Source organism: Salmo salar, chromosome 12 (assembly GCF_965601325.2).
Source record: "Salmo salar chromosome 12, fSalSal1, whole genome shotgun sequence".
Taxonomy (NCBI): Eukaryota; Metazoa; Chordata; class Actinopteri; order Salmoniformes; family Salmonidae; genus Salmo; species Salmo salar.
In genome coordinates this window covers 94146697-94162060 of record NC_138302.1, presented here as the reverse complement: position 1 = coordinate 94162060, position 15364 = coordinate 94146697, and the positions used below count along the sequence as shown (strand labels likewise).

Sequence of the window (15364 nt, the reverse complement as noted above, 5' to 3'; positions counted from 1 at the left end):
GAGCAGAGCAAACATCAGCTGTGCAATGCCTGAGACTTCTGCTCTGATGTGAATGGTTTGAACCCTGGTCTTCTACCTGCCGTGACTGTGTTACCCTGCTGAGCTAAAGTCTAGAGTAGACAGACAACTGGTCTCAGGCAAAGGTTTTACTCAAGACTCATTTAACTTCCTCAAACTACTGTTGGGTAAACATTTACATAATAGGACCTCGGCAATGTATTTATATACAAAATAATACTCCATACTTCAAAAGCAATAATAACACTACCAACAATGTGATTCACATGGAAAATAGTTGTGCAATAATCAGTACAAATGTGGCATTAAATGTCCTCAAATCCTTCAGCCGATACTATTTTGTCAACATTCCATAAGTGATTGCATTCAACTGTTGCAACATTGTTTTATTAAATATCCACAACAACCCAGTCTGCACATCACTCACTGTCAGTGAGGCCTCCACTTAGTGCATGCATGGCCAACTCGTAGTTATTATTTAGAGAAAACAAAATTCGCGGTGTGCAAACTGCAATAAATGAGTTATATCGCATATTAGACTCCCTACATGATCTACACACCTCCACTTCTTTAGCCGGATGGACGTTGCTGCTGACTGTCTGTTCCTCCGGAGAGCAGTTCGCCCTCTTCACGACGAGGTAATACTGGTAATCCTTGGCCACCACCATGCTATCACTTTCCCCGGCCAGAGAGCTTGTGAATGCGGCAGGGTAGTCACAGACACGGTCTAGTCTTCCAGCAGCTACTGTGCTCGCCAGGGCTGCTCGAAGTCAAGTTCCACTAATGTAAAATCTAACAGCTCTTCCTGCCAACTCATCCCCGGCGCGTCGTGTCCGTCTTCTCTGCTGCTGTGAAAACCGCGACTGCCAGTAGCAAGAGCCTCTGTTTTAGTAGTCAATAAAAATTATCCTGCGGTGCGCTCTCAGCGTGTATTGGTATCTCACGGGAAACGAAAAAGAGCGAAGGCGCTGCGTACTGGAGAGAAATACCCCTTCACCACATTCACCACATTCGAGTTGCAGAATGTGTGCTCATTGAGCATTATTAGGGGCAGTTCGAAATGTACTGGGGGGGGGGGGGGTGGGCACATCTCAGAATCAGAACTTAACATACAGCCAGACTGGTCTGCTTCTGTGTCTTTCTAGACCTTAGAAACTGTCGAGAGTATACCCACGAATGATCCAAGTGGATCCAAATGGAATGAAATATTAAAATCACAGGGCTTTTGCACGGTTATTCAATGGATATTTTCAATGCAGTTTACAGCCTATAGTAGAATTGTACTCACTTGAAAACAATAATGCAATTATATATTGCATGCTGGTGTTGTAGGATAGTCTAGGTAGGATTATGGTATTGTCCCTAAACAGGATAAATAGGGGATCTTTTTGAGCTGCGTGTCTCGTCTTCACTGTTCTTTCATGAACAATGACACAGCTGGCCTCTCTGCTTATATTGAAGATTGGTGCAGCGTTGAATGATTTTATGTGTGGTATGATACTAGTTAGCCTATTGCAGATCTGGACAAACGATCCATCTAGCACTATTGTCACTAAGAATGGTGGGTAGATGGCAGGATAGACAGTCTATACTATATAGACCTGTGGTATAGTTAGTGCGCGGATAAGCGTAGTGCATAAGGGAAGTACCAAAACACATTGATATAGGGGAGGCAAATGCACGGAGATCAGGAAATCTGTCAAGGATGGAAGAAATTATATAGTAAAACCTGCAAAAGTGCGAATGTAAACCAGGGAAAAAATGCACTACCTTCCCCTGTGCCCAAAAAAACCACACAACGCTCCCCAAAGCAAAGAAAAACTAGTTTGACAGCCATCCCCTATTTTGGGACCCCCCCCACCCACCCACCAACACAGTACATTTCAAACGGTCCCTTATTCTTCCTAAAGCACTGCAGGTCCTGTGATTGGCTCATTAAACTTTTATTTTTCTATTGGTACCATTTTAAGTTTCAAGGTCACACGGACAAATACAGTGAAATGCCTTTCTTGCAAACTCCAAACTCAACCATGCAATAATCAATTTGAAACATATCCTCTGTTAGGATAGACTCTCATGCCATGCACACCTCTCCCCGGCCCAGTTTTAATAGCCTCCGTGTGTTCTGTGCAGTATGGGAAAGCCATATTATCCTATTTAAAGTTAATCAGAAAAAGCCTTGGAACATAAACCCTGAGTTCAAACTCTGACTGCTCCACCTGGGGTGTGTTGCCTTGCATGTTGTGTTTTATGATTTGGTCAAATTATAGATATAAAAGCAGAGAAAGCATTGCCTTTCTATTTCTATGTCAAACGGTTTTGTTATATTTCAGTCTTCTTCCATGTATATAAAGTGTAACATTGGGATGCAAACTCAAAATTCACCTCTATATCTGACATGGTACAGGTGTCTTCTTTTTTTAAGCCCATAACCATGTGTGTGAGGTGTATATTTTTCTTTCAGAGTAGATTTGTTTAAGACTACCAAGAAACACTCTGTGTGACCCTGATTTAGCCCACTGCAGTAAAAGGTCCATTAAATCCGTAGCAGCTGCCTGTGCACAGTGCAGACTCCTGTTTCTGAAAGCAGAGGTGGGGTGCCTTGCATGTTGTGTTTTAGGATTTGTTCAAGTAATAGCGCTCCACAGCAGCGGTTCCCAAATCCAGTTTCAGACCAGCAGGAAATTGATCCCACTTTTAAGAGTCTTTGTTCTGGAGGGGCTGAGAAGTTCCTGGCTTTGTGTTTTCCTATAAGACCAGGGACGTGTGTAGGCTAGGGCCTAGGCCAGGGGAAGGAAAGTGTGTTGTGTGTTGTGTGTTGTGTTGTGTGTGTGTGTGTGTGTGTGTGTGCGTGTGTGTGTGTGTGTGTGTGTGTGTGTGTGTGTGTGTGTGTGTGTGTGTGTGTGTGTGTGTGTGTGTGTGTGTGTGAGCGTGGACCAGCCTAGCCCCTGCCAGTCCTCTCCCCTCACACTCGAGCCAAGCTACTGCCTGGCTGTAAACAAACACTGGCTTTCACATTGTCACTCAGTGAAGTGTCAGTCAAACCTAACGCCCCCCTGGCCCGCATGTTTCAAAACACTGGAGGCCTTAGTTCCAGTTCCATCCACAGTGCCGACAATCATACAATAGAAAATAGAGTTGGTCTATCCTGACCTGGCTGGGAACTGTATTATAGGTCCAACTAACTCACTGACCCCTGGATTATGTCTGAGTCCAACCTGTTTGTTCCAAGATATATTATAGTTAAATAAATAGGTCAATGGATATTACAATGGATATTACAGGTGTACATTGACTGACACAAATACAAACAGGATATAGGTGATATATGAAAACTAAAACGGAGCCCAACTGAAAGGATACTTCCATAATCAAAAGTGATTTTGTATGGTATACGGAAGTGTTTGGTTTGGCTTATGAATGTGTTATGAAGTCCTTAGTCCATAAGAGAAATAATACCACCACTATTATTATGTAGATACTCTTCAAATAAAGTATTACGGATACAACTAATATACTATTCATGTCATGCCAATGCACAGTGACCCAGTCGAATCTGCTGTTGTTCTATCTATTGGAAATCAACATGGGGACTTCTAATTAGTGTACTACTATGCTAATAATACAAATAAAAAACATTTGTAGTAATTTTGCAGACGCTCAACTTACAGGAGCAATTAGGGTTAAGTGCCTTGCTCAAGGGCACATCGACATATTTTTCACCTAGTCAGATCGGGGGTTTGAACCAGCAACCTTGCGGTTACTGGCCCAACCTCTTAACCGCAACCATCTGGCAGCAGTTGGCATCACTGTGAGCATGGTGTTGAAGTAAACATCATGAATAAAATAAAATATAACTTTATTTTCCAATCCCAGGATGAACATTTTTCTTGGCATCGCCATACAGGATGAAAAGAAAAAAACTAGAGAGTAGAACTACATTTACATTTTACAGACACTCTTATCCAGAGCAACTTACAGTAGTGAATGCATACGTTTCATTTCATGCATTTTTTGTTGTTGTACTGGCCCCCCTGTGGGAATCGAACCAACAACCCTGGCGTTGCAAACAGTGTGCTCTACCAACACCATGCTCTACCAGCCATCTGCTGGTAACGTGCCATGCCAAAGTTTCCCCATATTTACAACTATGCACGTCAACTTCTCGTCAATCTATTTTTGTGTTACTTTTTGTGTCATTTCTTGCTTATCCATTTTCTAATCTAATGTGTGTTTTAAAAATAAACGTATAGACAACAGCCCTCTTCTGGTGCACACCCGGATGCCAGGAAATGCTGCATCAACACCTAAAAATGACACCTCGCAATAGACTCACCACAGAATGACATCCTTTGTTCTGGTAAAGAAAGATGAGATGAGAGGAGAATGATGAGAGGACAGAAAGATAAACAGTGATGTTTTTTAAATGGGGGGGGGGGGGGGGGGGGTTGTATGTGTGTGTGTGTGTGTGAATGAGTGTGTTTGTGTGTCAGGGTTCAGATGTCAAGACTGCTACACGGGTCAATGACTCTGTAAAGTCAGAATAGAATCTATCCAGCTCCCAGTATCACGTGTGAACTTTCAACTTCAATATGGACTATCACTAAACAAATCAGGTTAGGTCAATACAGCAAATCAATAAATGACATTGATTATAATGTTTGTTGTTGGCATTCATTTATGTGTGATATCTAAGAGACTTTGATATATTTTTGTTCCCACTCTTTTCAGGTCCCCCAGGCCCCACGCTGATACACATCTGCCCTCAGCTGATGTGCTTATGCCCATTCTTATAAAGAAAAGAACATGAATCTTACATAATTGTTGCATTTGTTTTATATACTTATTTAGTTATAATATAAGTCTGCAAACCAGATTTACCTTAAAGCGAGGAAATTCCATGTGCCTTAAAAAGAAGAGTGAATAGCGGAGTGAATAGCGGTAATGAATAGCGGTAATGAATAGTGGAGTGAATAGTGGAGTGAATAGCGGTAATGAATAGCGTAGTGAATAGTGGAGTGAATAGCGGAGTGAATAGCGGTAATGAATAGCGGTAATGAATAGCTGGAGTGAATAGTGGAGTGAATAGCGGTAATGAATAGCGGAGTGAATAGCGGTAATGAATAGCGGTAATGAATAGTGGAGTGAATAGTGGAGTGAATAGCGGTAATGAATAGCGTAGTGAATAGTGGAGTGAATAGCGGTAATGAATAGCGGAGTGAATAGCGGTAATGAATAGCGGAGTGAATAGTGGAGTGAATAGCGGTAATGAATAGCGGAGTGAATAGCGGTAATGAATAGCGGAGTGAATAGCGGTAATGAATAGCGGAGTGAATAGCGGAGTGAATAACGGTAATGAATAGAGGAGTGAATAGCGGAGTGAATAGCGGAGTGAATAGCGGTAATGAATAGAGGAGTGAATAGCGGAGTGAATAGCGGAGTGAATAGCGGAGTGAATAGCGGTAATGAATAGCGGAGTGAATAGCAGTAATGAATAGCGGAGTGAATAGCGGTAATGAATAGCGGAGTGAATAGCGGTAATGAATAGAGGAGTGAATAGCGGTAATGAATAGAGGAGTGAATAGCGAAGTGAATAGCAGAGTGAATAGCGGTAATGAATAGTGGAGTGAATAGCGGTAATGAATAGCGGAGTGAATAGCGGTAATGAATAGCGGAGTGAATAGCGGAGTGAATAGCAGTAATGAATTGCGGAGTGAATAGCGGTAATGAATAGCGGAGTGAATAGCGGAGTGAATAGCGGTAATGAATAGAGGAGTGAATAGCAGTAATGAATGGCGGAGTGAATAGCGGTAATGAATAGTGGAGTGAATAGCGGAGTGAATAGTGGTAATGAATAGCAGTAATGAATTGCGGAGTGAATAGTGGAGTGAATAGCGGTAATGAATAGCGGTAATGAATAGCGGAGTGAATAGCGGTAATGAATAGCGGAGTGAATAGCGGAGTGAATAGCGGTAATGAATAGCGGTAATGAATAGCGGAGTGAATAGCGGAGTGAATAGCGTTAATGAATAGTGGAGTGAATAGCGGTAATGAATAGTGGAGTGAATAGCAGTAATGAATAGCGGAGTGAATAGCGGAGTGAATAGCGTTAATGAATAGTGGAGTGAATAGCGGTAATGAATAGCAGAGTGGATAGCGGTAATGAATAGCGGAGTGAATAGCGGTAATGAATAGCGGAGTGAATAGCGGTAATGAATAGCGGAGTGAATAGCGGTAATGAATAGCGGTAATGAATAGCGATAATGAATAGCGGAGTGAATAGCGGTAATGAATAGCGAAGTGAATAGCGGTAATGACGTATGATAATTGCAGTCAGTAGATTAAATAATACATGTTATCCAATAGCTTACCTTTGTCTGAATTAAGAAACATGAGTTACATTTTTCAATACTATTTTTAGCAAGTGATCTTTTTTTCCCTTAGTAGCCCTTTCCACTTACAGCCCCCGTCATTCCGTATACGGGTTGAAAATTGACAATTTTGTCATTGACAAGTGCCTAAATATAAACTCAGTGGCTGTACAGTAACATGCTATACATGACGTCAGAGCTCAGGTTCTCTGCTTCACAGCGGTATATGGATTTACAAACTTGAGCACCGCGCGTGATAAGACAATGTCACCATCCATCCCCCTAATTGGGATACTTTTGCACATTTGTTGTTGTCTGAGTGAGGGAAATGCTGTAAGTCAAGAGGAGGCGATGTGTTCTGATAGATGAGACATTGATGATTATAATAAATAACACCCATGAGTCCAAGTGTTTAAATTGTGCAGCGTTAAGCAATAACAATAAGGGTTTGGCAGCAGCAGTTGTGATGTGTGTGTAGCATGAATATATTTGTGTGTCTGTGTGGGTGTGTGTGGATGAGGGTATATCTGTGTGGGTGGGTGTGTGTGGATGAGTGTATATCTGTGTGGGTGAGTGTGTGTGGATGAGGGTATATCTGTGTGGGTGAGTGTGTGTGGATGAGTGTATATCTGTGTGGGTGAGTGTGTGTGGATGAGTGTATATCTGTGTGGGTGGGTGTGTGTGGATGAGTGTATATCTGTGTGGGTGAGTGTGTGTGGATGAGGGTATATCTGTGTGGGTGAGTGTGTGTGGATGAGTGTATATCTGTGTGGGTGGGTGTGTGTGGATGAGTGTATATCTGTGTGGGTGAGTGAATGAGTGTATATCTGTGTGGGTGGGTGTGTGTGGATGAGGGTATATCTGTGTGGGTGGGTGTGTGTGGATGAGTGTATATCTGTGTGGGTGAGTGTGTGTGGATGAGGGTATATCTGTGTGGGTGAGTGTGTGTGGATGAGTGTATATCTGTGTGGGTGAGTGTGTGTGGATGAGTGTATATCTGTGTGGGTGAGTGTGTGTGGATGAGTGTATATCTGTGTGGGTGGGTGTGTGTGGATGAGTGTATATCTGTGTGGGTGAGTGAATGAGTGTATATCTGTGTGGGTGTGTGTGTGTGGATGAGGGTATATCTGTGTGGGTGAGTGTGTGTGGATGAGTGTATATCTGTGTGGGTGGGTGTGTGTGGATGAGTGTATATCTGTGTGGGTGAGTGTGTGTGGATGAGTGTATATCTGTGTGGGTGAGTGAATGAGTGTATACCTGTGTGGGTGGTTGTGTGTGTGGATGAGGGTATATCTGTGTGGGTGAGTGTGTGTGGATGAGTGTATATCTGTGTGGGTGGGTGTGTGTGGATGAGTGTATATCTGTGTGGGTGAGTGTGTGTGGATGAGGGTATATCTGTTTGGGTGTGTGTGTGTGGATGAGTGTATATCTGTGTGGGTGAGTGAATGAGTGTATATCTGTGAGGGTGGGTGTGTGTGGATGAGTGTATATCTGTGTGGGTGAGTGAATGGGTGTATATCTGTGTGGGTGGGTGTGTGTGGATGAGGGTATATCTGTGTGGGTGAGTGTGTGTGGATGAGTGTATATCTGTGTGGGTGAGTGTGTGTGGATGAGTGTATATCTGTGTGGGTGGGTGTGTGTGGATGAGTGTATATCTGTGTGGGTGAGTGAACAAGTGTATATCTGTGTGGGTGGGTGTGTGTGGATGAGGGTATATCTGTGTGGGTGGGTGTGTGTGGATGAGTGTATATCTGTGTGGGTGAGTGTGTGTGGATGAGGGTATATCTGTGTGGGTGAGTGTGTGTGGATGAGGGTATATCTGTGTGGGTGAGTGTGTGTGGATGAGTGTATATCTGTGTGGGTGAGTGTGTGTGGATGAGTGTATATCTGTGTGGGTGGGTGTGTGTGGATGAGTGTATATCTGTGTGGGTGAGTGAATGAGTGTATATCTGTGTGGGTGTGTGTGTGTGGATGAGGGTATATCTGTGTGGGTGAGTGTGTGTGGATGAGTGTATATCTGTGTGGGTGGGTGTGTGTGGATGAGTGTATATCTGTGTGGGTGAGTGTGTGTGGATGAGTGTATATCTGTGTGGGTGAGTGAATGAGTGTATACCTGTGTGGGTGGTTGTGTGTGTGGATGAGGGTATATCTGTGTGGGTGAGTGTGTGTGGATGAGTGTATATCTGTGTGGGTGGGTGTGTGTGGATGAGTGTATATCTGTGTGGGTGAGTGTGTGTGGATGAGGGTATATCTGTTTGGGTGGGTGTGTGTGGATGAGTGTATATCTGTGTGGGTGAGTGAATGAGTGTATATCTGTGTGGGTGGGTGTGTGTGGATGAGTGTATATCTGTGTGGGTGAGTGAATGGGTGTATATCTGTGTGGGTGGGTGTGTGTGGATGAGGGTATATCTGTGTGGGTGAGTGTGTGTGGATGAGTGTATATCTGTGTGGGTGGGTGTGTGTGGATGAGTGTATATCTGTGTGGGTGAGTGAATGAGTGTATATATGTGTGGGTGGGTGTGTGGATGAGTGTATATCTGTGTGGGTGAGTGAATGAGTGTATATATGTGTGGGTGGGTGTGTGGATGAGTGTATATCTGTGTGGGTGGGTGTGTGTGTGGATGAGTGTATATCTGTGTGGGTGAGTGAATGAGTGTATATCTGTGTGGGTGAGTGTGTGTGGATGAGTGTATATCTGTGTGGGTGGGTGTGTGTGGATGAGTGTATATCTGTGTGGGTGAGTGAATGAGTGTATATATGTGTGGGTGGGTGAATGAGTGTGTATCTGTGTGGGTGAGTGAATGAGTGTATATCTGTGTGGGTGAGTGAATGAGTGTATATCTGTGTGGGTGAGTGTGTGTGGATGAGTGTATATCTGTGTGGGTGTGTGTGTGGATGACTGTATATCTGTTTGGGTGGGTGTGTGTGGATGAGGGTATATCTGTTTGGGTGGGTGGGTGAATGAGTGTGTATCTCTGTGGGTGAGTGAATGAGTGTATATCTGTGTGGGTGAGTGAATGAGTGTATATCTGGGTGGGTGGGTGAATGAGTGTATATCTGTGTGGGTGAGTGAATGAGTGTGTATCTGTGTGGGTGAGTGAATGAGTGTGTATCTGTGTGGGTGTGTGAATGAGTGTGTATCTGTGTGGGTGGGTGAAGGAGTGTATATCTGTGTGGGTGTGTGAATGAGTGTGTATCTGTGTGGGTGAGTGAATGAGTGTATATCTGTGTGGGTGAGTGAATGAGTGTGTATCTGTGTGAGTGTGTGTGGATGAGTGTATATCTGTGTGGGTGAGTGAATGGGTGTATATCTGTGTGGGTGGGTGTGTGTGGATGAGTGTATATCTGTGTGGGTGAGTGTGTGTGGATGAGTGTATATCTGTGTGGGTGGGTGTGTGTGGATGAGTGTATATCTGTGTGGGTGGGTGTGTGTGGATGAGTGTATATCTGTTTGGGTGGGTGTGTGTGGATGAGTGTATATCTGTGTGGGTGTGTGTGTGGATGAGTGTATATCTGTTTGGGTGGGTGTGTGTGGATGAGTGTATATCTGTGTGGGTGAGTGGATGAGTGTGTATCTGTGTGGGTGGGTGAATGAGTGTGTATCTGTGTGGGTGAGTGAATGAGTGCATGTGTACTAAGGTGCTGAGAGTCAGTGCAGGTGGTCAGTCCAGTTCATGTGTTCAGCAGTCTGATGGCTTGTAGATATAAACTATCTCTGAGACTGTTGGTATCAGACCTGCTGCCCGACGGTAAGGGAGTCATTTACAGTATCAACGTTTATGATTGTTGTGTTAGATCCACAGTTAAAAGATGACGCATTAAACCCTGGGTTGTCCTGAACACAATGAGCCTGTGTTTGTCGAATTGTGAAGAGAATTATCCGCAGAAGACTCACTTGAATGCACTCATGACTCTATTCTATGGGCCACAAAATTACAATCTGTTTGTCTGAAGTGACTTTTGAAAGCCTAACACTGTAAGATCATATTTTATAATGTGTGGGTGAGTGTGTGTGGATGAGTGTCGGCAATAGAACAAACGTTCAAATTATGCCCACATGGCCCAGGTTGAGATTTAAATTGCCATATTTTTGGACTGCTTAAACAACAACAGTAATTATGTGATGGTGGGGACGCAGGACTGTGTTACAAACAACAAAACTAGAAGTGTCCTTGCTTCAGTCACTCAACGGCACAGCTAGGAGTGCTAAAAAAAACAAAAAACCTTTTAGTTGAAGGCTCTTTCCTTGAGTCATAAAAGTGCATTGAAATCACTTAGGAACGGTGCACATTTTGGAGAGGTGTGTGGCCACTTGGAGATACCAGTTAGACCTCTCACTCAAACCCTTGTAATCATTTTCTTATATTGCACCTATTCCAAAATGTCAATGACTATTCTTATTATGTTACTGAATGTATCCGGAGTCTTTTCAGACTTAGTTATTGACAAATGCTGTGAAAAGTTCAGTAAATGTAAAATGCACATCAAATCAACAGTGTAATGTTTGGATTCAGTCTTGTGTCAGGTGATCTGTTGTGTCCTCTCTATGGTCTGATAATTTCCCCATAATCTCTAAAGTGTTTTCTTTCAATTGTTACCATGGTAATACAGTATGTTTTTTTTAGAGTTCTTCTGTAAAAAACATTCACATTCAGCCCTATCCATATAGTTCAGTCAGTCAGACAGGCAGTCAGTCTTTCAGGCAATCAGGCAATCAGGCAATCAGTCTGTCTGTCAGTCTGTCAGGCAGTCAGTCAGTAAGGCAGGGAGTCAGTCAGTCTGTCCTGTCAGTCAGCGACTCAGTCAGTCAGTCAGTCCTTTTCTGTCCTGTCAGTCAGATAGTGAGTCAGTCTGTCAGTCAGTCAGTGAGTTAGTAAGTCAGTTAGTCAGACAGTGAGTCAGTGAGTCAGTCAGTGAGTCAGTCAGTCAGTCAGTCACTGAGTCAGTCAGTCAGTGAGTCAGTCAGTCAGTGAGTCAGTCAGTCAGTCAGTGAGTCAGTCAGTCAGTCAGTGAGTCAGTGAGTCAGTCAATGAGTCAGTCAGTGAGTCAGTCAGTCAGTCAGTCAGTCAGTGAGTCAGTCAGTCAGTCAGTGAGTCAGTGTGTCAGTCAGTGAGTCAGTCAGTCAGTCAGTCAGTCAGTCAGTGAGTCAGTGTGTCAGTCAGTGAGTCAGTCAGTCAGTCAGTCAGTCAGTCAGTGAGTCAGTCAGTCAGTGAGTCAGTGTGTCAGTCAGTGAGTCAGTGTGTCAGTCAGTCAGTGAGTCAGTGTGTCAGTCAGTCAGTGAGTCAGTCAGTCAGTCAGTGAGTCAGTGTGTCAGTCAGTGAGTCAGTCAGTCAGTCAGTCAGTCAGTCAGTGAGTCAGTCAGTCAGTGAGTCAGTGTGTCAGTCAGTGAGTCAGTCAGTCAGTCAGTCAGTGAGTCAGTGTGTCAGTCAGTCAGTGAGTCAGTCAGTCAGTCAGTGAGTCAGTGTGTCAGTCAGTGAGTCAGTCAGTCAGTCAGTCAGTCAGTCAGTCAGTCAGTGAGTCAGTGTGTCAGTCAGTCAGTCAGTCAGTCAGTCAGTCAGTCAGTCAGTGAGTCAGTGTGTCAGTCAGTCAGTGAGTCAGTCAGTCAGTCAGTGAGTCAGTGTGTCAGTCAGTCAGTGAGTCAGTCAGTCAGTCAGTGAGTCAGTGTGTCAGTCAGTGAGTCAGTCAGTCAGTCAGCTTGTTATCATTGAGAAAGGAACATCTCTTCTGATCTGATGGTATTACTGAAGATAGACTATTAAGACGTGGTGTTCATGATAACCTTCCACCCACCAGAGAGATACAATTGATTATCAAATCCTCTCCTCTGGCAGTTCTGTAGGTCCATATCAGTCAGAGCAGCTTGTGTTAGCTCTTCACACCCCATCCCTTGTCTGTACAAAAACATGCCTTCTGCCCCTGAGGTATTCATCTGGAAGTGACTTTCAAACAACATTGAATGAGGGAACATAAGCATGCTTCTTCACTTTGATAAATTTTTTTAAATGGAAAGAATTGGAAACCAAATAGACGTCATTTCTAACCTGTCCAACCCAATATTCTATTATTATTAGTGATGGGGGGAAAAATCGCTACAATAACATATCGCAATATTATTTTGGACTCCAAGTATTTTGTTGTTTTCTAGCTAGCATTAGCTAACGTTAGTTGGCTGTACCTGCGCCAAAATGTTGGTATTTTTAGCTTGTTCTCCATCTTCTTTTTAAATAGTGAGCCAACATGTTTCCAACACTTTTATTTCCATGCCTTGTCTCCCTGCAGCAGACAAATAGTGAGCAATATGTATGAAACATCAAATAGCAATAAAATCTATGTATTGAATCGCAATTCATATAGAATCGTAAGAATAGCAATACATATCGTATCAGCACCTAAGTATGGTGATAATATCATATCGTGAGGTCCCTGGCAATTCCCAGCCCTATTTTCTATCCTGAGTCATGAACACTGAGGGAGCTCAGCTCAGTGAAGCCTGTCTGACATGGCTGAATAATGTTGTTAGCCTGGTGAAGAGTTTATCTGACATGGCTGAATAATGCTGTTAGCCTGGTGAAGAGTTTATCTGACATGGCTGAATAAGGCTGTTAGCCTGATGAAGAGTTTGTCTGACATGGCTGAATAATGCTGTTAGCCTGATGAAGAGTTTGTCTGACATGGCTAATGTAATGCTGTTGCATGATGAAGAGTTTGTCTGACATGGCTGAATAATGCTGTTAGCCTGATGAAGAGTTTGACATGGCTGATGAAGTTTGACATGGCTGATGAAGAGTCTGACATGGCTGAATAATGCTGTTAGCCTGATGAAGAGTTTGTCTGACATGGCTGAATAATGCTGTTAGCCTGATGAAGAGTTTGTCTGACATGGCTGAATAATGCTGTTAGCCTGATGAAGAGTTTATCTGACATGGCTGAATAATGCTGTTAGCCTGGTGAAGAGTTTGTCTGGCAGGCTAATGTAATGCAGTTGCATGATGAAGAGTTTGTCTGACATGGCTGAATAATGCTGTTAGCCTGATGAAGAGTTTGTCTGACATGGCTGAATAATGCTGTTAGCCTGATGAAGAGTTTGTCTGGCAGGCTAAGTAATGCTGTTAGCCTGGTGAAGAGTTTGTCTGACATGGCTGAATAATGCTGTTAGCCTGATGAAGAGTTTGTCTGACATGGCTGAATAATGCTGTTAGCCTGATGAAGAGTTTGTCTGACATGGCTGAATAATGCTGTTAGCCTGGTGAAGAGTTTGTCTGGCAGGCTAATGTAATGCTGTTGCATGATGAAGAGCAGAATGAAGCAGTCGATTGAACATCCTCCATATTAAACATTGGGCTGATGCTCTGATGAGTAGAGATGAGAGACTGAGTTATTACCTAGGGACTCACAGTCCCGTGGTGTTGAGATAGAAGTGTGTGTGTGCTTGTGTGTGTATTTTAGATGGCATTGTGTGGGTGTTATTGGGGGTGACAGGAAGACTAATTTAACCATATAAAGCAGTGGTCACCAACAAATCGATCTCAAAGGCATTCATAGTCGATCACCAAACATTTCTGTAAAAACAACAAAGATCACCGTGTCTACACAGTTTCCTCACATCATAGACTGTAAAAAGAAGCCTTGAGTGCACAGCAAAGTTGATACTGAGATTTCAAAACTTTTACAACCATGACTCGAGAGAGCCTCAATGAATACAGCAAAGAACTGCTATTTTTATAAGTATGTTTCTGTTTAAGTTGTTATTCAGCACTGTAAATACTTTGTCCAACACTTTTATAAGCTATAAAAGGTGTATTCTCCCTACTTCCACTCACGCCACAACCAGCACTGCAGCTGTAATGAATGAGTAGCAAAGTGTTTCCATAAGCTTGTGTTGATATTATTAGAGGTTTGTGTTTTTTTTTTTACATCGAAGAATAGTTCACTTTCTCTGGCCATAGGAGTAACAATATGAATTGGTGCACGAGGCAGAAATAATGCAGTGTGACTTGAGTTTTGCCATCAGCTGGAGAAAAGACTGTGTCCCCTTCTCTCAGCGGAGGGAGGGCGACCGGAGGGATGGTGAGTTGGTTGTGAGGCAGCCTCACCGCTGCTCTCTCCCTCCCTCCCCTCAGACTGACCATCTGATGCAGGCCATCAGTCCAGTAAAATAAAAAAAAAGCAAATAATTATGCTCACAACAAATAATCTATTACCAGTGTGATTATACCTACCTTTTGAAAATATTATTTCAAAATGGTCTGAGAAGAACACCATAGGCAGGGCAATTCATACATAGCTAATATGCAGTGACAATGTATTAGGCCTAATGCCTACTGCACAAACCTCATTGCTACAGAACTGTTTTTAATTGGTTAATGTTGCATAGGCTTATGTTTTTTAAGATCATGTTTAAATAAAAAAAATTAGAGTGGAAGATCTCGGCTTACTTTTAGACCAAAATTGAAATTGACTCAGAACATAATCTTGACTCAGAAAAGGTTGGTGGCCACTGATACGTATAAAGGATGCTTCATTCTCCATTCATTTAATTAGAGGCAACATATTGCCGTGTGTGCGTGTGTGTGTGTGTACGTGCATGTGCGTGCGTGTGTGTGGGTGTGTGTGTGTGTGTTTAGGCAGGCTTGGTGGTATACAAACAAGACTTACACCAGGAGAGAAGCTATCTGTCAGACTATCAAATTACAGTCAGTTTCATCCAGTGTGTTTATTTACCGTAGTGCAAATGACAGGACTGACTGACTGACTAGCTGACTGGGCGTTCTCTCTGTTCTGCCTGTCCTTGTTTAACAGCCCGCTATTTTACTATCCATGTGGCATATGACTTCAATTCAATACAATACCACTAAATTACTACTGTACAATGCCCACCCTGCTGACACCCTCTCATCACAGAAGTCATCATTATGCTTGGGTGAATGCTGTCGCTCTGTAACAGTTTCATTTTTACCCTTTCATTAAGTCAACAT

The 15364-nt window shown here is 43.1% G+C and overlaps 1 protein-coding gene across 3 annotated transcripts in view; it reads right to left on the bottom strand.

Annotated features, from left to right (window-relative positions):
* Window positions 1-15364, bottom strand: part of LOC145859563 (rho guanine nucleotide exchange factor 3) — a 130270-nt gene that overhangs the window by 29528 nt on the left and 85378 nt on the right. Inside the window, exon 1 of one of the 3 annotated variants that reach the window (XM_082959468.1) lies at window positions 579-1062. The exons of the other annotated variants lie outside the window; for them this stretch is intronic. Within the exon in view, the coding sequence (XP_082815594.1) occupies window positions 579-686 (108 nt within the window). The 5' untranslated portion in view covers window positions 687-1062. Of the gene's footprint in view, window positions 1-578; window positions 1063-15364 lie in introns of those variants that run through there. 3 annotated transcript variants of the gene reach the window in all.